This window comes from Ixodes scapularis, unplaced genomic scaffold, assembly GCF_016920785.2.
Source record: "Ixodes scapularis isolate PalLabHiFi unplaced genomic scaffold, ASM1692078v2 PGA_scaffold9__187_contigs__length_104089568, whole genome shotgun sequence".
NCBI classification, from domain to species: domain Eukaryota; kingdom Metazoa; phylum Arthropoda; class Arachnida; order Ixodida; family Ixodidae; genus Ixodes; species Ixodes scapularis.
This window is the reverse complement of record NW_024609884.1, coordinates 79,069,867-79,097,771: the sequence shown is the minus strand read 5'-3', so window position 1 is coordinate 79,097,771 and position 27,905 is coordinate 79,069,867. Positions and strand designations below refer to the sequence as shown.

At 42.4% G+C, this 27,905-nt stretch overlaps 2 protein-coding genes across 31 annotated transcripts in view; both read right to left on the bottom strand.

Annotated features, from left to right (window-relative positions):
• Positions 1-7,138, bottom strand: part of LOC8025824 (copper homeostasis protein cutC homolog) — a 46,254-nt gene extending 39,116 nt beyond the window's left edge. Inside the window, exons 1-4 of one of the 4 annotated variants that reach the window (XM_042287311.1) lie at positions 7,105-7,138; positions 3,794-3,867; positions 3,679-3,730; positions 3,564-3,623 (exon numbers count right to left, since the gene is read on the bottom strand). In XM_042287311.1, coding sequence (XP_042143245.1) covers positions 3,564-3,623; positions 3,679-3,730; positions 3,794-3,826 — 145 coding nt within the window. In that variant the 5' untranslated portion in view covers positions 3,827-3,867; positions 7,105-7,138. Of the gene's footprint in view, positions 1-3,563; positions 3,624-3,678; positions 3,731-3,793; positions 3,868-3,984; positions 4,036-7,104 lie in introns of those variants that run through there. The other 3 variants (XM_029975874.3, XM_029975873.3, XM_042287310.1) reach the window with 3 other exon arrangements.
• A 1,877-nt stretch (positions 7,139-9,015) lies between these two features.
• Positions 9,016-27,903, bottom strand: LOC121046467. Of its 27 annotated transcripts, XR_006076830.1 has the most exons (38): positions 27,666-27,823; positions 26,718-26,756; positions 26,354-26,532; positions 26,129-26,191; positions 24,888-24,930; positions 24,637-24,694; positions 24,503-24,545; positions 24,254-24,310; positions 24,120-24,162; positions 23,873-23,927; positions 23,739-23,781; positions 23,472-23,529; positions 23,338-23,380; positions 23,076-23,130; positions 22,942-22,984; positions 22,681-22,735; positions 22,547-22,589; positions 22,277-22,332; positions 22,062-22,118; positions 19,574-19,632; positions 19,334-19,400; positions 19,092-19,158; positions 18,868-18,926; positions 18,644-18,702; positions 18,401-18,468; positions 18,183-18,241; positions 17,941-18,007; positions 17,717-17,775; positions 17,250-17,317; positions 17,026-17,084; positions 16,800-16,858; positions 16,350-16,631; positions 16,123-16,181; positions 15,898-15,956; positions 15,655-15,722; positions 13,425-13,629; positions 11,891-12,089; positions 9,016-9,253 (listed from the first exon to the last, which is right to left on the bottom strand). XR_006076830.1 is itself a non-coding variant. In XM_042287312.1 (4 exons), the coding sequence occupies exons 1-4, from the start codon at positions 27,766-27,768 to the stop codon at positions 26,356-26,358; spliced, it is 225 nt and encodes a 74-aa protein (XP_042143246.1). In that variant the 5' UTR covers positions 27,769-27,823; the 3' UTR covers positions 26,354-26,355. The 27 variants fall into 27 exon arrangements, 1 of the variants encoding a protein (XP_042143246.1); XR_006076828.1 differs by having other exon boundaries at positions 16,350-16,858; positions 26,129-26,166; XR_006076820.1 differs by lacking the exon at positions 11,891-12,089 and having other exon boundaries at positions 26,129-26,166.
• Between the last annotated feature and the right edge of the window lie 2 nt (positions 27,904-27,905).

Genomic DNA, 27,905 nt, shown 5'->3' with positions numbered 1-27,905 from the left:
GATACAGATACTCGAAAATACCTCTAAGATACTATTGTGATCCATTTGTATCGCGATACTGCCCAGCCCTGCCATAGTCCACACAGAATGCGGGGCATCCTGCTTCACATTGTTAGCGAATCCATCCAGCAACTCTTCAAACTTCAACAAACCCTGCCCTGTGACTTGCTTTATTTTGAGATTTCTTTTAGAGGTCCTGCAGATCTCCACATTGTCACACTCTTCAATGTCGATCTCCTTTCAGATATGTGATTCGCTTCAGCTCTTTCACATTCAGGTTGAAGGATGCCGCAAGCGCTTATCTTCATTTCGAGGTATCATGGCCGTAATTTCTGAAAGGGGGAACCACAGTTCCGAAATAGCTGCCCCACGTCCGTTGCAACGTTAGTCCATCGTGCGCCACCATCGCATCGTCTAGCCCACGGTACGTCGCCATATTGAGAATGACAAGTGCATGTACTTCCTGTGATCTGTGCAACAGTTTTTCCTAATGGAACAGAGCAAATTTTACAAGGACAGAGGAAGGAACTACACAGGACAAGCGCTAACAACTGAAAGGTTTATTATCAGGAAACCACAAAGAAAACATAGAACAACACGACTCTCTAATCACGATGGAAATGCGCATGCACCTCATAAAATTGGGTGTTATCTGTTACACAATTCTATGTGCATCATCCCCGATCTAAAAATTCTACCTCATATGTCCAGCAAATTCAAGGAAGCCTGACTCACGCAGGCTGGCCCCTCCTTCTTTATTCTATGAACTTCGACAATCTCTTGAGCTCTTTGGTCCCTGTGTTTATACAACGCAATAGCCTTGTCTAGTAACGGTGTACAGGCGCAGTCCCTGCAGTGTAACGCCAAGTGGGAGCTTGCTGTTCCTGTTAAAGAACTACGGTGTTCCCGCAGGCGAATGTTGAGGCACCGCCCCGTCTGTCCGATGTATACGTTCCCGCAGGTGAAGGGTATCTGGTATACAACACCCAATGTGCATGGCACAAACTCAAAGCGGTGTTTTATGCCGCACGGCCTCTCCCCGTTTTTCTCCTTGTTCACACGCTTTTCTACTGCACAGCAAATACCTCTTAACTTGTTACGTGCCGAGAAAACCACACCTACCCCGTACTTCGAAGCGGCTGTATTAAAGCCGTGTGACATGTGGTGCGCATAAGGGATGACTATGACCTGCCTTTTTACTTTTTTTTTGTTACTTTTCCACGCGCCTCACCCTTAATACTTTTCCCTATTGCTTCCACGGCCGAGGCGATTACCGAATCCGGGAAACCGGCGTCCTTTAGTCCCCGACCTCGACGGCAAGGCTTTCTCCCACTATGAAGGTATTATGAATACATACCAACTTGCCCAGTTATCCTGTTTGCTAAACATTTTTTTTTCTTTCTTTTTTTCTTTTTTTCAGCTAACATATTTGCAGTATTTTGGATGCTACAAAAATAGGGTTCATATTCTTTTCTTTTTTAATATTGAATCTGTGCCTTAGATGACTCATGACTAAATACATTTGGTACACATAGTTTGAATGCCACGTGACAATGGAAAAAAGAGTAAGCGTGACTGAAACCGGCCAATTCTCAACCAGTTCTTTTCGGGCGGAAAGAAAACGCATTTCGAGCCGCAAATTGTGTTCTGGGTAATATATTTCTGACAAGCGTGTTGGTAAAGTATACTTGGTAGTTGGCAAGATATACTTCGTATACTGGGTAGTTGGGCTCTTATAAACGCTTTGCAGCATCTGTGCATGGGTGCCATCATAACCGACCATCAATTTTTGTTTCCTCCTATTGCATTTACTTCACTTAATCATGACCACAGCAGGGCAGGTTATTGCAATTTTAGATTCCACTCTGTCTTTCTCCCCAGCAATGACCTTTGTGGAAGCTCGTCAATACCCGCTTTACTGGCTCAGCATCTGATAAGACGAGAGGAGGTCAGCAATGGCGGCAACAATCTGGCGCGTGTGCAAAGTGTCTATAGGTCATGTTCAAATAAAAACCTCGGCGAGTATAAATAACCTGTCAGCGTCCCTTTAATCTTTATCACCCGCAAAGGCATCGAGGGCAACACAATAACAGTTTGACCTTGTGTTGCTGAATAATGCCCAGCGTGAGACAGCGTGACCTCAACAAGTGCACTGGGCCTGTCTAGTAATAATGAATGAGTTTAAAAAAAAGCAATGTTTGCATAGTTCGCATCTGCAGATAGTTCATATAGAATATAAACTTCTAAAGATGTATGGCCCGTGGCCTATAGTTCAGAAAATATGGTAATCTGCTGAAAGAAGGATGTCTTACAACATATAACTGGGTCATAAGTAGGATTGCATGTTTTCGCTAAATACCAAAAAACCCCGACAAATAACTCCCGGCCCAGTTTTATCAAAATCAGGGAAAAACGAAAAACCCAGAATTGAAGCTGTGCTTCAATTAAAAAAAAACCAAGCTCTCAGACGTATAAGACAAAAATCAAGCTTCAACCCCACAAAACTTTCCATAAGGCTGTTTTTTTGTGTTTTTTTTTTTTTGCTTTTTTTGGGGAACCAGACTTCTTATCTTGTTTAATTTTTTTACTTACACAGGGACGTTTCCCAAGTATTTGGGTCGCACGCATGTTCCTTAGAGGTTTAGGAAATCCATTCCCGTGCCCTATTTTCTTCAACACAAGCCCCGATATCCACCAATAATTAGTCAGGCACCAAACGCCTATAAAACACCCCCCAAATTGCAATAAAAAAAGTTAAAAAAAGAAACACGGAACCTTAGTTATAACTAAAGGCAATGAAAATGGTTGTGTGAAAGACTTAATTTAGTCACAAATATTGGAGGGCTGAAATGTGCCTTGATTCACATTTATTGTGCTTGTAGGCACTTTCACAATTCTCAGCTGGCTGATAGTGGCTGTGGAACTTTTAGAAAGCAAACGTCACTTCTACACATGCAGCTGAAAGGTGTGCTGAAAAGTTATCACATCTTCACATGTTCCCCCAATGCTGGCTATGCATGGGGCCAAATTCTCTGAAAATTTCCACAATTTTGCAGGTTTGTGAACCCCAACAATTCCAAGCTTTCTTCAATTTCCATGGTGGTAGACATCTCGTCAGACATTCGAGCAAAAGCTCCGAAAGAAATGCCCTGTAGCCCCAGACCACCCAAGATGTCAGCAAGCACTCTCAGAGGGAAGAATAACAAAATATAATGTTAAAAAATGCAAGATATAAGGCAACAAAACAAACAAACCAAACACTCACGTCATCAAGCAGCATGGTACAAATTTCAATTTCGATTAAACTAATCGGAACATGTAGCAGAGTAAGGAATGTCGTGCAACACCACAAAATATGCAACTCCATTTACTCCACACTACAAAGTTGCGCATCAGAGCGAATATTAAAACATTAAAGCTTCGTCGCTACAATGTTTTGGCCAGAGCCCCTTTTCCCAAATGTTGCATCGAACAAACCCTTTATTGTTGCTCTCATTCAAACTTCTTTCTGATAACTATTGCATCCCCAAGAAAAAGGTGTTCCCCAGAAGGTAGCTGCTTACCTAAGCTAGGCGAGAGACCCCCCAGTGCCAAGCCTGCACACAGCTCCAGTCTAGAAGCTCCTGCATAAGAGAGCCCATGCTGACAATGACACAGGTAACAAGGTATGCCGCTCACCCCCAGCAGCAGCATTGCGGGCTGAACCCACGCCATCGACGCAGATCTCCACCTGAAAGAGACTCCGTACTTGAGGAAACTGCACAAGCAAGCCACGGGTTATCACTTAACTCACCTCCACTTGCGGACACTGCATGGCCTGCGGCATAAAAACGGAAGCACCACTTTGAGGCCCACACGATTTTCATGCTAACAACACAAATTTAAAATGCGACATGTGTGAAACATCTTGTGTGCAGCATTATAAAGCAAGCAGCTGTAGCGGAAGCTCGTGCTGCAAAACCGAGGAATCCTGGGTTCAATAACCTTTTGCAAAATAGTTGGAACACAAAGAATGCTTGGTTCCTAGGTAGTCGTGCTGCATGTCGTGGCGTCTGCAGAAGAAACTTGTCAAAGCGAAAATCTCAAACAATTGGCATTTTACGCATGCATTTGTCACCGCCTTATTTGAGTAAGTTACCCCAAATATTTTTTACAAACAAGGTGAGATTATGTATTTACATACCCAGCATGCGGCTAGTGTTCTGATTACTTATCAAAAGATTTGTCCCTAACAGAACCGATGAGCATGCTGGTTTAAGTGAAAGTACACAGAAAATAATGAACACACAAAACAAGGGATAAAACAAACTAACAAAAAAGACATCTTTCACCCTTTCAAAAAGTGAAAGGTTCATTCCCAAAACCGATAAACATTTTGGTGGAAGTCTGGGAAAAAAGAAAGCATAAACACATAAAACAAGGTGCAACACAGGCTAATTTTTTTATTTTATTTGTTTGGTCCCATAGTTGTTATAATGTTTGCAAGAGGTTCAACTGGCACTAGTGTCTATGTGACTTCCAGGATGCAAATTGAAGTAGACAGCAACCAGTTTACGTTTGTGGCACTCCTGTGCATTCCTATGAAAAACGTGCATGCATTTTGTCTCTTTGCCGGAAAATAACATACTTTTGTTATTTGGGTCGTACCGAATAGTATTTACCTTTAATGACATTGTCAAAGTGTAGTTGGCTTAGTTCTTATTTTACCAGTGAACGCTGTTAAACATTGCTATATTTAAGGACCAAACCTCTGTTCCATAGCAGGTGCGTAAAAACAAGCAATGATTTGAAGCAAAATAGCAGTCGAAAGTAATGTAGAGCGTGTTCAAGGTTCGCCGGCATTCCAGTGGTGCTAACATATTGCTAATATGCCTGCCTTGTCACTATATAAAATGATCCCATCGTGTATCTTTACGAGCAGTTAAAAACATTCAAAACATAAAGAATAAAGTATATGGGCTATGAAAGATGAGTCTTTTTATTATTCCCTATGTCAGGCAGCTAGCTTTTATCGGGCACCTGCTGTCTGGCTTCCCCCTATTTTCAAAGATTTCGAGTGTCTTCTCATATATTCAGAGTAGAAAAAATAAAGCAGTAGTTATTTATTGCAAATAGGACTATATTACGTGACCTTCAATTTATTTTGATTGTCTAGATGCACAGGGAGTTACTGCTTCAGTGTTACTGCATAGTTCTTGTTGTCTCTCTTGGTTCTTCACATGTCCTTGGTTTGTTTGGCACGTATATCCCCCATGCTGGAAGGCGCCGATGCAGTGTTCGCGCTAACAATGTCCGACAGTGCACATAAAACGTGTATGAAGCCGTTTTCGCAGAGTTTTTAATGCCACGAATTTGAAATAAAAACGCCATAACTGACCAATTATTTCGTCTGCGTGACTGGGAAATGGTTCAATCTACCCAGTACATACAAATTATTTGTGACATTTGCTATTATAATCCAACGCAGGGAGAAAATGCACTCGTTTTTTCCCATAGGAATGGATTACTGGAAGTCAATTTCTGAATGGTCGCTGTCTACTTCTTGCCAAGGAGTTGCAGCGACGTCAGAAAGACGCAGAGCTCTGATCGACTTTGAATGAAAGGAGTGGGTACTGGGTACACCTGAATGCTAGATGTCTCGAGCTCTACCCACTACTTATTTCAGCAGACCTGAATGCTAGATGTCTCGAGCTCTACCCACTACTTTTTTCTATCAGCCAATAAGAGCTCGGCATTCTGATGTCACCGCAACCTCTTTGCAAGAATCAGACCAACTTGCGTTCCGCATTAGCCACAGTACACTAGCGCCAGTTGAACCTCTTCGTTCGCTCGATTTACCTACACCTCCTGCACTGGTGCCAAACTGGTGCAGAAAAGTGTAGGGCGGTGTACTTCCGCTCACATCTCAATAAACATACCGGAAGTACACCCTTCACTTTTCTGCTCCGGTGCAGAGGGGATCGGTGGCTGAGTGGGCTAGCGCACACGAGCTCAGGGCACGTGGAGCGAAAGCTCGCACTGCAGAACCCAGGGGTCCTGGGTTCAATCCCCACCCCTGCCCGTTTTGATCTGGATGAGCATCGTACCGGCGTGCGGTTGCGTATCACTACCGCGTGGTGCAAGTTAAAAACCCCAGGCTAGCAGTTGTACTGCACTGGCTAAATTTCTCATCTACAACGAGCGACTCGTCACAACTTTGAAATGGCTGACCAACTACACGCTGTCTAAATATCCACACAACCCCAATTATTATTATTATCGCCATGGGAATATCAATCGAGGGGGCAAGGGCTTGCCCCCCCCCCCCCCCCCCCCCAGTTCTCAGGATGGTGGGCAAGGCATGTGTTTTGCCCCGCCCGCCCCCCCCCCCCCCCCCTTGAAACAGCCGCCACTAGGCAGGGCAAACACTGGACGGCGGCGCCCAAGGGATACTAAGGGCACGGCCCCCCGGCCCTGGGGGGGGGGAGGGGTTTAATTTGCTCCCCCCCCCCCCCCCCCCCCCAACTCAAAAACAAATTGGTACGCCACTGATTATCGCACCGGTGTAGGAGGTGCTAGTAAATCTAACGAGGCTAGTTCGCGCGCCCTACGAGTACGTCGCAAGAGCAGATAGGCCGAAAGCCCGTAGCAGAAAAGCCTGCAAAATATTAAGTATGTGCTTGAGTCCTTCCTTGTTTTACGCGTTTATTCCTTTTATTTAATGTGCCTGTCCTCACACCTGCTTGCTGTTTGGACGAGCCCTCATGAACGAAAAGCGCTCTCTACAGCGCCGCACAGAATTTCGGAAGCAGAGTTGGAAAGGGATTATGGAACTTATCTCGCAGCTAGGCGATACAAATTTTATGAAACTGCGAACACGCTATAATTCACGCCATGGCAGCAACAGATGTTACCGCTGAGCAGAAAAATGGTAAGGTCACACGAAATATGAAGTAAGGTTCTTTCGATTGTCCCGCCTCCGCTCCGAGCTCGCTCTGGCCATGCTTCGACGCGACTAACGATCGCAGTCACGCACGAGCAGCCGAAAAGCGTCATCAAGAACGAGCTTGCACCCCAAAACTGCCCGTGAGATAGAAGTTAAAAACCAGCGTGAAATTGACAAACCCAGTTGAAACTGCGGAACGAAACTGACGACGCATAAGCGCTGCTGCCGGTGGCGACGCTATGCACAGCGCCGCTGATGGTGGCGACGCTAATGTCAGCGCCGCGAAACTGGGACTGTGACCGGGGGTTGCTCCGACTGCACCGACAATGAACTACGTACAAAAACAAAATGACGCCATAGCGGAAGCGGAAGTGATAATAGGCAAAGGGCCGCGAAAAGCACAAACCGAAACAGATATGCTCGGAGAAGCGTCAGAAGCACTGCGAGCGTCTGATTCACCCATGTGTCATTTGATCGAGTATGCCCCTTTAATAATGCTCTTTACACCTGTAATCGCTCGAGTCCTTTTAACTGGTTTCATGCGGGGCTTGCTCGGTATTTACTTGCCGACTTTTAGTCAGTTTCTCTCGACTATCAGACGAGGCGATCGCGGTGTCGACCATAGCAGCTTGCCTTTCCTATCTTTGCGCGAACGCTTACCTTTTGACTCAGCTAGTCAAAATATTGTTAAATAGTTTGACCAGCAAAATGTAATGCTGAAAATTAATTCACCAAACAAACAAACAATGCAGCCTCATCTTCACCGAGAAGACGCCAGATGCTTGAATCGGTCAGGATGGACAAACTTAAAGGTCAAATAAAGAGCGCCAAAAAACGAAAGACAATAGGGTGTATTCACTGGCGGTCATAGCTGAGCTCGCTGCTGCTTTCTTACCACCGGGGAAGAGAGAGGGGAAAGATGCTTTTGTACGAGTTTTGAGTGGCAAGTTAATCTTCTAGAGGCAGAATAGCGACGTTTGTGGAGGCCTGGGACCTACAAAGGTGAGTCCAGGTGATAAGAGAATTTCTCCTTTCCCTCTTCTCTTGCGGTTGCCCGAGAGCTGACGGGAAACTCTTCCCGGGCATGCGCTGTGAGCAGTTATCTCAAATATGGCGTCCAGTGAATACCACCTATATGAAGTATAAAGCGCTAATGCGCTTCATACTTCATTTTGTCTTTCGGTTTTACTTCATCACAACAAGCAGCAGCAACTCGCCGAACTTTCCGCCGTTACTGCTCTTGGCGAGAAGTTTGTAGTCTACAGGAAGAGCGATAAACTACAGAACCAAGTTTACCAAGACAAATGCCATAACCAATATACTTGCCCATGTGTAGACCCAATCAACCTTTTCCCGAAATGCGGGTACGAGATAATGAATTTAGTACCCTCCCTCTACAACAAGCCATGAAGTTTGGCTAGTTATTGTATTATGAAAACTTTAAAACAGCACAAAATAAGCAAACGAACACTCCGCTAACTGGCAACTGAAATTTATTCCTCCAAGGAACAGAAAGGAAAACATAAAAGCAAGGTAGATAAAGAAATAATCTGCCCCCTTGAGCCACGCCTGCAAACATTTAAATAAATTTGGCGAATTTCTGGATAAAAGCAACTTCGTCATTCGCCAAAGCCACGGACGGGGCACTCACACACGTGTCCGCTCTGTAGGTAGCAATAAAAAACGCCTCGTCAATTTCTCTTGTCACTTATTGCGGCGAAGAGTCAGAATCTGAATTTCCGTGAAAACCAGAGAACACATACACCTATCACAGTCAACTGCAAGGTGTCCCTCTTCCTGGTGGCCACGCAGAGGGGGAAGATGGCTTCTTTGTATCAACCTTGGGGTCAATGAAAATTCACATTGGGCGCAAAAGCGATCTTTGGGGGAGCCATATCTAGGTCACAATATCTGAATGAGCTAACAGGATGTAGCTGATGTTTTTGGGGTCGGATCAGAGATGCTTGAGTGTGTGTTGCTTTCTAGCCACCCAATCTAAACTCTGTTGTGCACCTAGGTGGCAGCAGATCTCTTAGACAAAAAGCTGCTAAAGAGCAGCCTGATGGGGTCTTAGAGTTGACAAACACTAGTTCAGAAACACATCTCCCTTTGCTAGCCCTTTATTAGTCAACATAATATTCATGCCTAGCAATTGCACAACCCACCAGCTGCAAATTAGTGAACAAAAGGTTAGGGTGCAAACGAGCTGGTGATCGAGTTGAGACTCTGTTTGTCCGTCCCTTCTCGTCCCAGTCTTGGGTTTCATGTTTAACCACCAGCTGCATTCCAAATGGCTTTGCCAGCAACCATCAGCCTACAGAACTGCTTCTGCAAGGAACAAAACAGCAAGGTCAAAGTGCCAGCAACCAAACCGGTGTCAGCAAGGATTTGATTTTGGAGTTAAACAATGTAGGTATGATGGCATCACATAAAAGAAAAATTTGTGAGGCACAGGAACAAAACCCATCCCTTCTCAGCATGCCAATGCCAGCCCTAAATAATATCATTTGGGCTTTCACTTGATCTCTGCAAGGAAAGAGGGCAGCTGTGTCAAGAATTCACCTCCCTTAAAATGCAATACAGTGGAACCCCATTATACAAGTCGAATAATCTGAATAACACCAAAAATAATGACTGCGACTTTGGTGCTTTGCCCCACAGAACAAGAATACATGGAACTTCCAAAATGAAATGAATATCAAAGTGTGGTGCGGTAAAGGCGGTGATAACATTTTCACCGTTCCTCATTCTCAGAAAAGTGAGCAATGCCATCGTGTGTGTAGGCAGACGGTTATATGCAACATGTCTGCAAATATCAGCATGCGCAGCTTGGCACCTGGAACAAGTGTCATTTGGGTAGTTCACTTTTTAACGGCTTCGAGTGACACTGCATCGTGTAAAACAATGCTGTCATTGATGTTCGTCGTGGTCCACAAGGTGCGATGAGTTCTATATAAAGATGCCACAAATTTTTTTAGAACACGAGGCTTGAAGATTGAACAAAGAGTTTCAAAAGTTCAAAAATGTTTCAAGCTTTTTACGTTATAAAATTCAACATTTTTTTAACCAGATTTTTTTGTGCTATAAATTTAAATTATTTTCAAACTTCTGAATTTGCCACACTACGAAATTCTACAATTTTCATCATGCTAAAAAATTAATAATTTTCTAATGTTGAAACCTGCAGGCTTCAAAAGTTTAACAAAGATCAAACTTACAATAAAAAAAAAAGTTTGAATTAACTTTAAAGGGCAACTCCGCTCAATTCTGAAGATTTCGGGATAATGAGTGATTTCACATTAAAAAGCCCTACTAAAAGACACTACGTTGTTTGCTTCGCGAAAAATGGGATATATATTTTTAAATCTAATTTTAAACACAAGCGGAAATTGAAACCAAAACTTCGGCTCCGTTTGGAAACATTGGCCTCGGGCTGCCAACTACATAGCCATCACGTGGTATGAGATGTCATGTGATCCTCGGCCCAACGACAGGCGGGATTGGGGCGGGCGTGTGGCAGGCGCGAGTGTCGTCTGCACCGCACTCTTTGCCACGTTTTGGTGTCTACGGCATTCGACGACGTCTGCACAACTGCAGCATATACCTGCGCACGTGGTGTCCGTAAAGTGGGCGAAACTCCCGAGACAATAATCACAAACGGTGAGACGACGACGACGGTGGTTGTGATGTGGAAGACGGCGGTAACGGCGGGACCACAGCGGGGGGCTGGACAGCTCCCAAGAAGCGTGCTGTGCAGGTGCGTTACGCCAATCACGTGGACACCTCTGAGCGCCGAGAGGCAACGTTGCTGACATCATGCGCTACGCTTGCCCAAAGAAGTAAAAACAAGCAAAAGGGCGCCATGATGATGACGTTTAGCTCAATGTTGGCTCCGCCCATGCCGTAGCCTTGACTGCGCTGTTGGTTGCGCCTGAATTCGCCTGCTCGAGTCAGCCGATTTCGGCAACTTGGCGAGTTGCAAAGTTTGCCGGACCGTTTAAGAAACATTTAGACAGAACTGCGTCGTAATATTTGACGTGTGGTCTTCCTAGGCGATACTGAAGAGGACTGCATTGTTTTTTCAAAACGAAAATTGAAGCGGAGTTGCCTTTTAACCCAAAGGTTCAAAGGTTTAGGTGAAAAATATAAACAATACAAAGATATGAATTGCAGGGTTCCTACAGATTTCAAAGAATTAAATTTCATGGCCCCGTTGGAGTATTTTCAATTACTTAACCCGATACTGCATGCAGCAATTTGCAACAAAACACCACTGTCAAACGATTGCAGGTATAATTTCTATTGAACTAAGCAACAACAAAAAAAAATTTCTTGCAAAATTGCTTGCATTGCATTAAGCCAAAAAAACAATTTAGTTTGTAAAACCCCTTGTGGTAACTTCAGGGGAGCTCCTGCAGCTTTTCTTGTATTTGCTGGCTGATGCTAAGTAGCTCCTCGGTCTTGCTTTTTGCAATTTTCTTCGGGCTATTTGACTTCACAATGTATGTGAGGATATTTTCTTTTTCTGCATTTTCAGCATAGGCATCAGCTGAAGCTGTGAGATCAGCTATTGTTTGCTTCAAGTTTTCTTCTTATTTTTCATGGTGTCAATCTCTTCATCAATGCTGCGGTCAAAATGCATGGGAATTTTCCCACTAGATTATGTATTAACTTAATGTCGGACTCGGGCCTCATACCAGAGATCCTTTCCTCCTCTTTTTGCAGGGAGCCACCTCTTTGCCCCGATGGAACCAGTGGGCCAACAGATCCCTGGTCTGCAGGTTTGAAATCCGACCGAAGCGCTTTGCTGGGGCATTGTTCATAACCTTTGCTGTTTCCGAACGCAAGTCTCCCAATTTCCTTTTGCAAGCAACAGCGAACGCTGGATCAGCACTTGCCTCCATTATCGTGAGTAGCTAGTTGCATTTTAGAAAGGACAACATTTCCACTTATTTTATTATTTACCGAATAAGTGTGAGAAACTGGCAGTGTGGTGGGCTCGAGGCACGACCGGTCGTGACCTCATCACCTGTACCGGCCCCCTGAGTTTAGCCTGGTTGCATGTCAGTCGGCTTTTAGCTGCGATGAATGTTCTGTCCGAGTCCCTCTGTCCAGGATTTTCCCTTTCCCGGTCATGCGATTGATCTTAGTCGTTCTGGAGCACCTTTAAGAGCAGTGCAACATACTTCTGAAGCAAAAGCACACAGTTTATTTTCACTCACACCAGTGCAAATATTATGTTAAGATTTATGTGCTTGTATCTACTTTGCCATCCTGCTTCTCTGCAACCTTTTGACCGACACTTTAATTGCACGTAGAAGCACAAGTCACGGCAACAAGCTTCTGATTGATGAAGGGCAGTACAAACTGCTGTGTATGCAATATTTTTTATACAAAATAAAGCATACACCAAATAGTATATTTCTCTGAAATAATGTTAGATTATAATAAATTCAAGCACCAAAATTGATGTTTTTTTGTTGTTTTGTTTTTAAGTTCTAAAGGTTGTAACTAAACTGCATTTCTTAATTTAGAGAGAAAAAGTTTTTATCATTTGATTATAAACGTCAATTACATCTTATAATCAGGACTTTACGATAACAAAAATCAGCATGGGAACAATAAATACGCTTTAAAAGCACAACAAAAACATTAAGATAACAACTAAATGAGATGACATAAAAAAATAAACACCAGAGCAATCCCCAAAAGTTTCACCACAACACTCAAATATCCTTGATAAATCTTGAATGTGAAAGAGATTTAATCAGAACCCCCCCCCCCCATTGTAGTCTACCGTATATACTACTAGCCACAATCATATCCGGAAACTGTGTGTAACGTCCCGTTCTGGAGGAGTGCTTTTCCCTCAGAACGCTGTTGGCTGTGGCGAAGCAAGAAATGCAAAATTGCAACGCTTACTATGCTGCTGTTGCTTCACTTCAAGTACACCACTGGAAGGTGATAAGCACACTCAACGATGCTAGCGATCCAGTCAGAACAGACAAACATGAGAAATATTGCAAAACTTGCTACTACTGAGTTTGATATAAAGATAAAATCAAATATAATGTTATTTTAGGCAATAACCAAAAGTTTTGGGAATTCGCACGAGCCTACATTCACGATTTAAGCATGTAGCAGCGAATGATTTACAGTAAAACCTCATTATAACAAGGTTGAAGGAGCGGTCATAATTATTTCGTTATAACCATTAGTTTGTTATAGCCACTGTCCATTTCTTTCCACTATGAGCAAGCAAGGGGAATTATGATTGCTTTGTTATATCCATTAGTTTGTTATATCCCATCTTGTTATAACGAGGTTTTATTGTATTAAATTTTTAGTAATAATAAATGCAAAACAAGTTTTGGAGCAATATTGGTGCAAATTCCTTACATTTTGGCAAAATGTAGCAGGGTAAGCGCCTTTGGCGCAGCAATCACACCACTGTCTTCACATGGGCCACTTTGTAAGAAATAAATGGAGAGAAACAAACCTCTCGGTATGCAGAATGTTGTGTCTGGGTGCCTTTATGTGCACATATCGTCTTGTATCTTTTGTTGTTTCATGCCAGCATCATATTTACGTGGTGTTGAATCGGATTGCCGTCAGTTTACAAAAAGGTATACGAAGGGCATTCACCGGACTGCTTCAAGAATTTTCACTGAACTTTTAAATCAGTTCAATGCTTGTTTCATGAGCTGCAATAAATAATGATAGTACTGGTAGTATCCTAAGTACCAAAGTGCTGAGAAGGAAGGAGTCCTCATGGTATAAAAGAAATGTGGAAGATTTTAGTGATATTTGCAATACTTTCCGCAACTTTTCGAGGTGAATCCGTGCAAACTTTATTCAAAACTGCAGAGTTCGACCTCCATGCGCGAGATTAGAAGAATTCAAACTTAAAAATGTAAGTCTTCCAAAATTTCTGACATGATTTGTAAAAAGAAAAATATGAACCGTAACTTTCAGGAACTGACATATTCAAACTTTTCAAATTCCAACCTTAGTATGGTTCAAAAGCTGCAAGCTTTTCTTATACATACCTTGGGGAGGTTAAAAATTTCCTAAACGGTTCTTAATTTAAAACTTGGGAGGCTCGCGGCATTCTTAGTTCCAAACATTGCCGGCACTGCGGCGATCGTGATAGTGCCGTGATGCCTCTTCTCTCTTTACATCGGTGGCGTGCATTTGCGGCTTTCGCCGGCATGTAATGTGCGAACCTATCACTTTGCACTCATGTCCACGTGGGCATGGCATGTCGTTATTCATGAGCGTGAGAACAGCAGAGCACGTGGAAATCAAAAATGGAGAACATGACGCTATCTGCCGTCCTTTTCGGCTTTCGAAAGCACGTGGCAATTGCTGCCTCACAGCCCGGCAGCATGTTGTCAAAGAAAGGGAAAAGAAGAGAGGGGAGCACGAAAGCAAAGGAAGGCGTGATCGAAAGGAGGCAAGGGGGCGAAAACCAAAACCAAAAGCAACACCGCCAGCAAAGGAGACAACAAAGAGACAAAGAACAGCCCCTCAGGGCGGGAAAAAATAGGGAGAAGGCAACTGCGAGAGAAGTGCAGTTTCATTTTTTCGCAATGTTAAATCTGCACTTGTAACTTCCAAGACATCGTTTCTACAGGGAGTTCGGTGGATCCGCACCCGGCAAACTTCCTCGAATTGCATAACGGATGTCCCACTGTAAACCCTTTTTGAAATTTAGTGCCCTCCAGTGGCTCAACTATCACTAACATTTGTCATCATAATGGCGGCAAAAATGCAGTAGATTAAAATAAACATCTACTGCAGTTTATTTTTTTTTTAATTTTTATGATGACAAAGTTACCAGCCCGTACAAAGCACTGGCAGACAATGTATATATGTAAGTATCACAGAAAAGGAACAATCATAAGGCACAAGAACAAAACTCACTTCAGACCACTTCAAAGGTGTGTTCTTTGCCTAAGCAGGCGGCGAAACGAGTCGCGATATCGCGGTGTCAGCTCTGTGGGTATTGCTTCTCCGTAATACACCGGTGCTTGAGGATAAGCTCACTTAAATGGGCTAACCCACCATGATCAACACTTCGAAAAGTACAAATATCTCAATTAATTTTGAAGAGAATATCAAATGTATTATTTGAAACAACTATTTAAAAATTCGAATACTGATGCAACCCCACTTTTTGCACATAGTAATTAGGCATCTAAAGAAAAGAAGAAAAAAAACTACTTTTTTTATTTTTAGTGGCATCGACAACAATGCCACGTGCCAGACACTTTCAGTTTCCTTTTCGAGAACAACTCCCTTTTGGCACAGAAATGGCACAAGTTGTGCACAAATACAGCCCTTGGAGCAGCAGGTAGCAGGTTGTTCATTCTAGCAGTTTGGCTCAAATGGTGCAGCTGTCCCACCACTGCATGTAGCACTCCTATGAACTGCCCTCAAAGCTGCTGGAATCACATATTGTTTTCTCTTATTATCGATACGGGGACGTTTTCCCAGTAATCGGCCCATGTGCATGTTCCTTGAAGGTTGGGGAATTCCATGTCCGTGCACTATTTTTTTTAACATAAACCCGATAATCTCAGATTTTTTGTCGGACACCAAAACTTTATACCAAAAAGCACCAAACACAAAAGAAAAAAAGAAAACCCCAAAGACACTCAAATTTGAGCAAAAATAAACACCAAAAACATGGAACCCTAATTGTAAGGCACAAGAACAAAACTTACTGGTTTTTGGACCATGAATGTTGCCTTTATTAATCATGTCATTATTCCGGTTTCACCTCAGATTGACTCTGCAAAAAGAGAAAGGACAGCCACATAAAAGATTTTGCAAGCAAATTTAACTCTCTTCACATAGAATTGTTAAGACATTATCAGTAAAGATTTGATATCACAGCTGATCAAACAATGTAGGTATGAGAGCATCACAGAAAAGGAACGATCATAAGGCACAAGAACGAAACTCACTGCTTTTTGGAAGATGAATGTTGCCTCTAAGCAGGTAATCATTTCAGACATATTGAGCTCTGTAAAGAGAGGACGCCATCAAAGATTTTGCATGGAAACTCAACTGTTCTTACAAAAATTTCAAACATTATCAATAAAGATTTTATATCACAGCTGATCAAAACAATGTAGGTATAAGAGCATCACAGAAAAGGAACGATCATAAGGCACAAGAACAAAACTCACTGCTTTCTGGAAGATGAGTGTTGCCTCTGAGCATGTCATCATTTCGGACAGATCGAGCTCTGCAAAGAGAGAGGACGGCATCAAAGATTTTGCATGCAAACTCAACTCTTACAAAAAATTTCAGACAACATTATCAGTAAAGATTTGATATCACAGCTGATCAAACAATGTAGGTATGAGAGCATCACAGAAAAGAAAAGATCATAAGGCACAAGAACAAAACTCACTGCATTTTGAAAGATGAATGTCGCCTCTGAGCATGTCATCATTTCGGACAGATTGAGCTCTGCAAAGAGAGAGGACGGCATCAAAGATTTTGCATGCAAACTCAACTCTTACAAAAATTTCAGACATTATCACTAAAGATTTGATAACCCAGCTGATCAAACAATTTAGGTATGAGAGCATCACAAAAAAGGAACGATCATAAGGCACAAGAACAAAACTCGCTGCATTTTGGAAGATGACTGTTGCCTCTGAGCATGTCATCATTTCGGACAGATCGAGCTCTGCAAAGAGAGAGGACGGCATCAAAGATTTTGCATGCAAACTCAACTCTTACAAAATTGTTCAGACAACATTATCAGTAAAGATTTGATATCACAGCTGATCAAACAATGTAGGTATGAGAGCATCACAGAAAAGAAACGATCCTAAGACACGAGAACAGAACTCACTGCATTTTGAAAGATGAATGTTGCCTCTGAGCATGTCATCATTTCGGACAGATTGAGCTCTGCAAAGCGAGAGGACGGCATCAAAGATTTTGCATGCAAACTCAACTCTTACAAAAATTTCAGACAACATTATCAGTAAAGATTTGATATCACAGCTGATCAAACAATGTAGGTATGAGAGCATCACAGAAAAGAAACGATCATAAGGCACAAGAACAAAACTCACTGCATTTTGGAAGATGAATGTCGCCTCTGAGCATGTCATCATTTCAGACAGATTGAGCTCTGCAAAGAGAGAGGACTTCATCAAAGATTTTGCATGCAAACTCAACTCTTACAAAAAATTTCAGACATTATCAGTAAAGATTTGATATCACAGCTGATCAAACAATGTAGGTATGAGAGCATCACAGAAAAGAAACGATTATAAGGCACAAGAACAAAACTCACTGCATTTTGGAAGATGAAATGTCGCCTCTGAGCATGTCGCCATTTCAGTTTTCTCCTCAGATTAACCTCTGCAAAGAGAAAGGACAGCCTATTAAATATTTTGCAAGCAAACTCAACTCCTTTTGCACAAAATTGTTCAGACAACATTATCAGTAAAGATTTGATATCACAGCTGATCAAACAATGTAGGTATGAGAGCATCACAGAAAAGAAACGATCATAAGGCACAAGAACAAAACTCACTGCATTTTGAAAGATGAATGTCGCCTCTGAGCATGTCATCATTTCGGACAGATTGAGCTCCGCAAAGAGAGAGGACTTCATCAGAGATTTTGCATGCAAACTCAACTCTTACAAAAAATTTCAGACATTATCAGTAAAGATTTGATATCACAGCTGATCAAACAATGTAGGTATGAGAGCATCACAGAAAAGAAACGATCATAAGACACAAGAACAGAACTCACTGCATTTTGAAAGATGAATGTTGCCTCTGAGCATGTCATCATTTCGGACAGATTGAGCTCTGCAAAGAGAGGACGGCATCAAAGATTTTGCATGCAAACTCAACTCTTACAAAAATTTCAGACAACATTATCAGTAAAGATTTGATATCACAGCTGATCAAACAATGTAGGTATGAGAGCATCACAGAAAAGAAACGATCATAAGGCAAAAGAACAAAACTCACTGCATTTTGGAAGATGAATGTCGCCTCTGAGCATGTCGTCATTTCAGTTTTCTCCTCAGATTAACCTCTGCAAAGAGAAAGGACAGCCTATTAAATATTTTGCAAGCAAACTCAACTCCTTTCGCACAAAATTGTTCAGACAACATTATCAGTAAAGATTTGATATCACAGCTGATCAAACAATGTAGGTATGAGAGCATCACAGAAAAGAAACGATCATAAGGCACAAGAACCAAACTCACTGCATTTTGGAAGATGAATGTCGCCTCTGAGCATGTCATCATTTCGGACAGATTGAGCTCTGCAAAGAGAGAGGACTTCATCAAAGATTTTGCATGCAAACTCAACTCTTACAAAAAATTTCAGACATTATCAGTAAAGATTTGATATCACAGCTGATCAAACAATGTAAGAGCATCACAGAAAAGAAACGATCATAAGGCACAAGAACAAAACTCACTGCATTTTGGAAGATGAAATGTCGCCTCTGAGCATGTCGCCATTTCAGTTTTCTCCTCAGATTAACCTCTGCAAAGAGAAAGGACAGCCTATTAAATATTTTGCAAGCAAACTCAACTCCTTTCGCACAAAATTGTTCAGACAACATTATCAGTAAAGATTTGATATCACAGCTGATCAAACAATGTAGGTATGAGAGCATCACAGAAAAGAAACGATCATAAGGCACAAGAACAAAACTCACTGCATTTTGAAAGATGAATGTCGCCTCTGAGCATGTCATCATTTCGGACAGATTGAGCTCTGCAAAGAGAGAGGACTTCATCAGAGATTTTGCATGCAAACTCAACTCTTACAAAAAATTTCAGACATTATCAGTAAAGATTTGATATCACAGCTGATCAAACAATGTAGGTATGAGAGCATCACAGAAAAGAAACGATCATAAGACACAAGAACAGAACTCACTGCATTTTGAAAGATGAATGTTGCCTCTGAGCATGTCATCATTTCGGACAGATTGAGCTCTGCAAAGAGAGGACGGCATCAAAGATTTTGCATGCAAACTCAACTCTTACAAAAATTTCAGACAACATTATCAGTAAAGATTTGATATCACAGCTGATCAAACAATGTAGGTATGAGAGCATCACAGAAAAGAAACGATCATAAGGCACAAGAACAAAACTCACTGCATTTTGGAAGATGAATGTCGCCTCTGAGCATGTCGTCATTTCAGTTTTCTCCTCAGATTAACCTCTGCAAAGAGAAAGGACAGCCTATTAAATATTTTGCAAGCAAACTCAACTCCTTTCGCACAAAATTGTTCAGATGACATTATCAGTAAAGATTTGATATCACAGCTGATCAAACAATGTAGGTATGAGAGCATCACAGAAAAGGAACGATCATAAGGCACAAGAACAAAACTCACTGCATTTTGGAAGACGAATGTTGCCTCTGAGCAGGTCGTTATTTCAGTTTTCATTTCCGATTGACTTCTGAAAAGAGAACAGACAGCCACATCAAAGATTTTGCAAAACTCAACTCCCTTCATACAGAATTGTTCAGATGACATTATCAGTAAAGATCTGATATTACAGCAAATCAAACAATGTAGGTATGAGAGCCTCACAGAAAGAGAAAAATCAAAAAGCACAAGAACAAAACTCACCACATTTTGGAAGATGAATGTTGCCTCTAAGCATCTCATCATTTCAGACAGATTGACCTCTGCAAAGAGAAAGGACACCCACATCAAAGATTTTGCATGCAAACTGAACTCTCTTCTCACAGAATTGCTCAGACGGCATTATCAGTAAAGATTTGATATCACAGCTGATCAAACAATGTAGGTATGAGAGCATTACAGAAAACTTAAGGAACCATGAGACACGAGAATAAAACTAACTGCTTCTGAAAACATGAATGCCACCTCTAAGCATGTAGTAATTTGAGTTTTGACTTCAGGTTGACCTCTGCAAAGAGAAAGGACAGCCACATCAAGTATTGTGCAAGCTAACTCTCCTCCCAGAACACGGATTTGTTCAGACGTGGTCATCTGTAAACTTTTGATATCGGAGCTAATCAAACAATGTAGGCATGAGAGCATCACAGAAAAGGAATGTTCAAAAGGCACAAAAACTAAGTCTCAATTGAGCTTAACTCTCATTAGCAGTTCAATGAAACTTAGCAACAATATGTAACCCCGGCTAACCACAAATGCGTCTACTGTCGTTGGTTCAATGAGAGTTGAAAGGGCTAGTGTATTAGGGCATAAGTAGAAGATGCCAACACCAACTTCCCGGTCGAGAAACTGGCTGCTGCGTTATGGTGAATTCCGCTTGCAGATCTCGAGTGCTCCAAAAGTGCTCCATTTGGAGTGTGCATATTCCGCTCGCAGATCTGGCTCGAGTTGGCCATTTCCACTTGTAGATCTCTGGCAGCGCCCGCCCCGTGGAGAGCCTGCAACCCCGCCGAACTTGATCCGTGGGATTTCAGAGATATTGGCGAAAGTTGACAATTTTTTTGCAAAAAAAGTTGATTTTGAAATATCTAGGGAGGATTCCCAGTAAGTTTATTAGTTTACACAGCATAGTTAATTTTTTTCATTATTTTCTGTCCACCGAAGCTAAAGAAAAGGTAGGGTTTGGAGTACTATGAATGCATCTTTCTCCCTTCCACTTTTTGGTATAAATTCCATTTAGTCAATCTATCGTTCGATAATGGCAATACAGGGAAGGCTCGTTCTTCACTTTTCCTGACTGAAATTTAATAAGGAATGCGGCTATGGTACTTTTTTGTCACTTTACGGATGTCTTTTATAAAAAATGTTGACATTCTGTCAAAGACGCAGAAGACCAAAAAGTTGAGAAACTTTGGACAAGACAAAATGTATAGAAATAAACGACTTTTTACAAAAAGCATTTCATTACCGCACCCCCTAGGCAATCTGCTACATATTTAACGCATAAAAATCTTGAATATTGCGAGTTTTCCGACGATAGATTAACTAAACAATGTAGCCGTGTTGCTGATAGGAGCTGCTGCAATTTCCTTCCCATCTAACCGCCAGACCTGAAATTTTGTTATGCACCCTCCAGCATAGCCACTAGCCTACCCTGTAAATTTCATTCATTTTAAGCCAAGGGTTCAAAAGTTGACCCTCCCAGGGGGTGTGTCCCCTGAACTCAGAGGTGCGCATGCGCGACGAAACAATGGACGTGGTCGCCGGAACGCTGTCGAGTTGGATCTGTTTGGATGCGTCAGTAGTTTACGTGGGATTTTGACGGCTCGAACGCTTCTACCTCGCGTAGATAAGGGATTCAAAGCTGGGCCTGGAGCGTGGCAAGTCACAAGCGCTGACATCTGTGGTCGTGGGAGGAAAAAGAGAAAAAAAAAAAAAAAAAGACAGAAAATCGGAAGGACTGCCTCCTTCCAATTTTCTGTCATTTTTTTTTTTCTCGTGAACAGGCCTAACACAAGGTTAGGCCTGTCTATTTTGCCGCCACCGATGGTTTACCTTTTTATATTGCATGTCGCCGGTGTTTTCTAGCGTAATAAAGCAAGAACAGATTAGGCAACGACCATGTAAGTGATAGTTTGCTACCTCTTTGTATTTATTTAAGTCGTACCAGCAATCTGAACTACAACCAATGGCAATCAATGTGCGTGCCCCGCCACTTTGAGGCGGCCAAAAGGTATGCGACGGCGGCAAATGCGGACGTCTTCCTCGTTATTCATGACATGGGCTCCGTGGTACGAATATTTATATTTCCGACAGCCAGTGACAGTTGTCACTGGCCGCTGAAAAGATCAGCCGGCAAAGGCGTTGGTCGGCTTGTCAAATTCGAGCAGCGGCCATTTTGAACGGCCATCCAGGTCGGTGGGTCGTCCTATGGAGCGGGATTTAGCCTCCCTCACGGATTTTATAAAGCGCTCCGGATCTACCAGTGGAATTCACCATTAGACAAACCCCTGACGCCAGTCTGTAAAATGGCACCCATTCATAAAATTACCTCGCGCAAACTGACAAAACACAATTTAATGGAAAAACTCAAATGATGATGCTTGGTATAATCAGAGGGATTTATATGGTGGACACAATAAACCACCATAACATTAAATGGTCCCCAAACAAACATTGCACGCAAAAAACTTACTGCGTGATGTTTTTTTGCTTTTCTTTGACAACCAACATACACAAGGCTGCTGAAGAGCTGGAATGGTTTTGGAAAATATGCACATGAAAAACATTATCTACAAACATTTTGAAATTTAGCACTGCACTTGAATACTGCAATAAATGCAAACATAAACATAGGATATTACACAGAAAGAAACAAGCAGTTAGCACTGCCCTGCAACTGATATTTACCTGCACGAAAATGGAGACATGTTGACGACCCCTCGTCATTTGACAGAAACATGAGCCTGAAATACAGTAATGCTTCATAAAAAGAACTTCAAACAAGGCACAAGAAAACAACTCAGGCTTGTTTTGCTCAGATGGTGATGCATGATACGGGTATAATCACAATAGTTCATACCAGTGGATGGGATAGTTTATCATCATATTACATTGGTGCCAATTGTACAGAACCCCCCCCACCCCCCAACCCCCCTTTCCCCCCAAAAAATATCTCACCATCAAAAGCCCATCAGGGTTCATGTGGCCATCTTCCATCAAGCTGGAAAAGTTCAAAGGAGCCTTGAAATCCAATTATTTTGCCAGCAGTATCAGTGATTAAAGCATAATGCGCACTTGCTATTGGCATTTACCTGTGCAGAGACTGTTCACCATAGTGGTCCCCTTTCTTTATGCGATTACACCAGGCTGAAAAAAAAAAACCTTCTTCAAATGCACATTAGAGAAGCAAGAAAACAGTATAAGCTGATCACATTCAGATGGTGATGCATGATATGGGTATAATCACAGTAGTTCATACTGGTGGATGGGATAGTTTATCATCATATTACATTGGTGCCAATTGTACAGAACCCCCCCCCCCCCAACCCCTTTCCCCCCAAAAAAAATCTCACCATCAAAAGCCCATCAGGGTTCATGTGGCCATCTTCCATCAAGCTGGAAAAGTTCAAAGGAGCCTTGAAATCCAATTATTTTGCCAGCAGTATCAGTGATTAAAGCATAATGCACACTTGCTATTGGCATTTACCTGTGCAGAGACTGTTCACCATAGTGATCCCCTTTCTTTATGCGATTACACCAGGCTGAAAAAAACAACCCTTCTTCAAATGCACATTAGAGAAGCAAGAAAACAGTATAAGCTGATCACATTCAGATGGTGATGCATGATATGGGTATAATCACAGTAGTTCATACCGGTGGATGGGATAGTTTATCATCATATTACATTGGTGCCAATTGTACAAACCCCCCCCCCCCCAAACCCCTTTCCCCCCAAAAAAAACACTCACCATCAAAAGCCCATCAGGATTCATGTGGCCATCTTCCAGCAAGCTGGAAAAGTTCAAAGGAGCCTTGTAGTCCAATCATTTTGACAGTAGTGTCACTGACTGAAGCATAATGCACACTTGCTATTGGCATTTACCTGTGCAAAAACGGTTCACCGTGCTGATGCCCTTTCTTTATGCAATTACACCATCAGGCTGGAAAAAAGCAACCCTTCTTCAAATTCACATTAGAGAAGCAAGAAAACAGTATAAGCTGATCACATTCAGATGGTGATGCATGATATGGGTATAATCAGAGTAGTTCATACCGGTGGATGGGATAGTTTATCATCATATTACATTGGTGCCAATTGTACAGAAGCCCCCCCCCCCCCCCAACCCCTTTCCCCCCAAAAAAATCTCACCATCAAAAGCCCATCAGGGTTCATGTGGCCATCTTCCATCAAGCTGGAAAAGTTCAAAGGAGCCTTGAAATCCAATTATTTTGCCAGCAGTATCAGTGATTAAAGCATAATGCACACTTGCTATTGGCATTTACCTGTGCAGAGACTGTTCACCATAGTGATCCCCTTTCTTTATGCGATTACACCAGGCTGAAAAAAACAACCCTTCTTCAAATGCACATTAGAGAAGCAAGAAAACAGTATAAGCTGATCACATTCAGATGGTGATGCATGATATGGGTATAATCACAGTAGTTCATACCGGTGGATGGGATAGTTTATCATCATATTAAATTGGTGCCAATTTTTTAAAACCCCCACCCCCCAAAAAAAAACACTCACCATCAAAAGCCCATCAGGGTTCATGTGGCCTTCTTCCAGCAAGCTGGAAAAGTTCAAAGGAGCCTTGAAGTCCAATCATTTTGACAGTAGTGTCACTGACTAAAGCATAATGCACACTTGCTATTGGCATTTACCTGTGCAAAAACGGTTCACCGTGCTGATGCCCTTTTTTATGCAATTACACCATCAGGCTGGAAAAAAGCAACCCTTCTTCAAATTCACATTAGAGAAGCAAGAAAACAGTATAAGCTGATCAAATTCAGATGGTGATGCATGATATGGGTATAATCACAGTAGTTCATACCGGTGGATGGGATAGTTTATCATCATATTAAATTGGTGCCAATTGTTTAGAACCCCCACCCCCCAAAAAAAACACTCACCATCAAAAGCCCATCAGGATTCATGTGGCCATCTTCCATCAAGCTGGAAAAGTTCAAAGGAGCCTTGAAGTCCAATCATTTTGACAGTAGTGTCACTGACTAAAGCATAATGCACACTTGCTATTGGCATTTACCTGTGCAAAAACGGTTCACCGTGCTGATGCCCTTTCTTTATGCAATTACACCATCAGGCTGGGAAAAAAGCAACCCTTCTTCAAATTCACATTAGAGAAGCAAGAAAACAGTATAAGCTGATCACATTCAGATGGTGATGCATGATATGGGTATAATCACAGTAGTTCATACCGGTGGATGGGATAGTTTATCATCATATTAAATTGGTGCCAATTGTTTAGGACCCCCACCCCCCAAAAAAAACACTCACCATCAAAAGCCCATCAGGATTCATGTGGCCATCTTCCATCAAGCTGGAAAAGTTCAAAGGAGCCTTGAAGTCCAATCATTTTGACAGTAGTGTCACTGACTAAAGCATAATGCACACTTGCTATTGGCATTTATCTGTGGAAAAACGGTTCACCGTGCTGATGCCCTTTCTTTATGCAATTACACCATCAGGCTGGAAAAAAGCAACCCTTCTTCAAATGCACATTACAGAAGCAAGAAAACAGTATAAGCTGTGCAGGGATAGGGAACTATTATTTTGGAATTCCCTGACTTTTCCAGGTTTTCCCTGACAATTTCAGGTGAAATTCCCTGATCACTGTAGAGGCGGTTAAATATATAAGACCATTTCCACACAAGGCATTGAGCACTATGAGGATAATTTTGCACGGGCTTAATTCAACTTGCATATTCCGAAATATTTGGGTTCATCCATTTCGGATTAAACGAGCACTTTCTTGCCGCCAACATCATCAGTGAAGAGGGCACTTCCGGAAACGCGATGAAAACACGACACTAGACCACAGACGTCAATAACCGAATGGGAGCATGGCCGCCAGATGCACACTTTCGGAGACTTTCGTCTTGAGGTTTGGATTGGATTGGGGTCTGCGACTTTCCAATTTGTAACTAAATCTAGTAGCTCGAACTGGATCTAGCCTAGTGTCACACCCTCAGTCCTATCCAGTCCAATCCAAAGCTTGGACTGGATTTGTCGGCTGTTCCCTTTGCATCGGGTAGCACACTCTACCATCAGGTAAGCAGAGCCCGCGCTCCGCTCCAAGCAAAATTTCTTGCCTATATTGCTGTCCCCAAGTCCTAAAGTCTTTGCTTAGGTACTCGATGGCGTTACTCGATGACGTTTCCGGCTCATTTTCCCTGACTGGGCTCGCTTTTTGACAATATCCCAGATTTTTCCCGGTAATCAAAATTTCCCTGACATTTCCCGGTGTTCCCGGTCGCTAGACACCCTGTGCATGATACGGGTATAATCACAATAGTTCATACCGGTGGATGGGATAGCTTATCATCATATTAAATTGGTGCCAATAGTTCAGAACCCCCCCCCTCCCAACCCAAAAAAACTCGCCATCAAAAGACCATCAGGTCTCATGTGGTCATCTTCCAGCAAGCAGGAAAGGTTCAAAGGAGCCTTGAGATCCAATTAATTTGCCAGCAGTGTTACTGATAAAAGCATAATCCACACTTGCTATTGGCATTTACCTGTGCAGACGACCTTTCTTTGTGATTACACCACCAGGCTGGAATAAAGCAACCCTTCTTCAACTGCATATTACAGAAGCAAGAAAACAGTATAAGCTGATCACATTCAGATGGTGATGCATGATATGGGTATAATCACAGTAGTTCATACCGGTGGATGGAATAGTTTATCATCATAATAAATCGCCACAATTATTTTGAAGAAAAAGAAAAAAAGACACTCACCATCAAAAGCCTATTAGGACCCATGTCCTCCTGGAAAACTTTGAAGGAGCCTTGAAGTCAAATCATTTTGCCAGCGGTATCATTGATGACCACATTGTGCATGCTTGTTATTGACATTTACCCGTGCAGAGATTGTTCACCATGATGATGCCCTGTCTTCACGTTACTACAATGCAGGACTGCAACATAACAACCATTGTTCAACCATGTTACAAAAGATAAGAGAAAATGGTGCAAGCTGATCATATTCAGATGGTGATGCATGTTAAGGGTATAATCACTGATTCATACCGGTGGATGGAATAATGTACCAACAGAGCAAAGCGGTGCCAAATGTTTAATGCAACTGACAGACAAAACTCACCATCCAAGAGTGCAGGGGCTTGGCTTTCTCTGCAAGGGGCTGCAATAACAATGAATGGATGCCAACCACATGGGACTGCTGTTAGGACTACTTATAACTGTGGCCCATGCAGTGGAGAGTAGTGTGCTTGCTCTACTCTACAACTGTTAGCAGAAACACACTACTTTGCTCCACTTTTCAAGCAAACCAAAATGTGTCTTTTGAGCATGGAAACACACTAGTTCTTAGAAAAGGATGGAGGAGTACCCCAACTGCCGAGTAACACCAAGAATGCGAGATGCGCACGACGAGGACGTAGTCAAGAAAGCAGTCCCATCACTAAATGCGGAAAATGGTAAACGAGAGCAGAAAAGTGTATTTAGCAGGTAAACTAGACTTGCGAACTTGCGCAAGTATTTATTTATTTATTCATAACACCTTGAAGGTCCATTGCTGGACATTACACAAGGGGGGATTTTGTCAAATTACAGTATAGTCAACACTTAAAAGAAGAAAAAAAAATAACAGTACGAACGGGATAGCAATATCAAAGTAGCCGACGGACTTGCGCACCGTATTGCGAGATCGAACAAGACAACACACAAGACACGTTCAACAAAGCTCTAATAGCGTTGATCTTAAGCAGCATCAAAGCAGACGAAAAAATACTAGTAGTCCATAGAAGCTACGACCATAGATTTAAAAGTCTTCCGTAAGGTAACATCTCGTAAGGACATCGCCCACGTGGTCCTTTGTGGAGCGAGGAGGCTCAACAAAAGACCTCAACAGACATCCAAGAGTGAAAAGCCGGGATTGTCAGTCACTGTAGGTAGTCCCGAGAGACGAAATCCTACAAGAGCGCTCAAGCGATCTTCCGGAAAATTTGATTGAAGACGGCCTGTGTTCATATCACCGAAGCTGCACCGAAGGACACAATTTTCTCGATGAAATGACTCACAATCTACTTACCAGATTCTTCTGATTGTTGGTTGGCGACGCTTTTTCTGAAAGAAGTCCTGCCATTTGATGAACAATTACTACCGGTGAAACCGGTGAACACATCGGTGAACATGTCTTCAAAGTCCGTCCTACAGTCCCACGGGCCCAAGGAGCCCAAGGAGATTTGCACGGGCTAGAGCACTATATAGCTCCTTCGGAGCAGAGTAGCGCAATCTAGAACGCCGCCTCTCGGCGACTAGCGGCGAACGC

Coding starts and splice junctions, on each gene's coding strand:
- LOC121046467 (XM_042287312.1), bottom strand. CDS start 27,768: ATGTTCACCGATGTGTTCACCGGTTTCACCGGTAGTAATTGTTCATCA. Junction 26,533..26,717: donor AGCCCCTGCACTCTTGGATG/GTGAGTTTTGTC, acceptor GTTATGTTGCAG/TCCTGCATTGTAGTAACGTG. Junction 26,381..26,474: donor GGTGAACAATCTCTGCACGG/GTAAATGTCAAT, acceptor GTTTTCCAGGAG/GACATGGGTCCTAATAGGCT.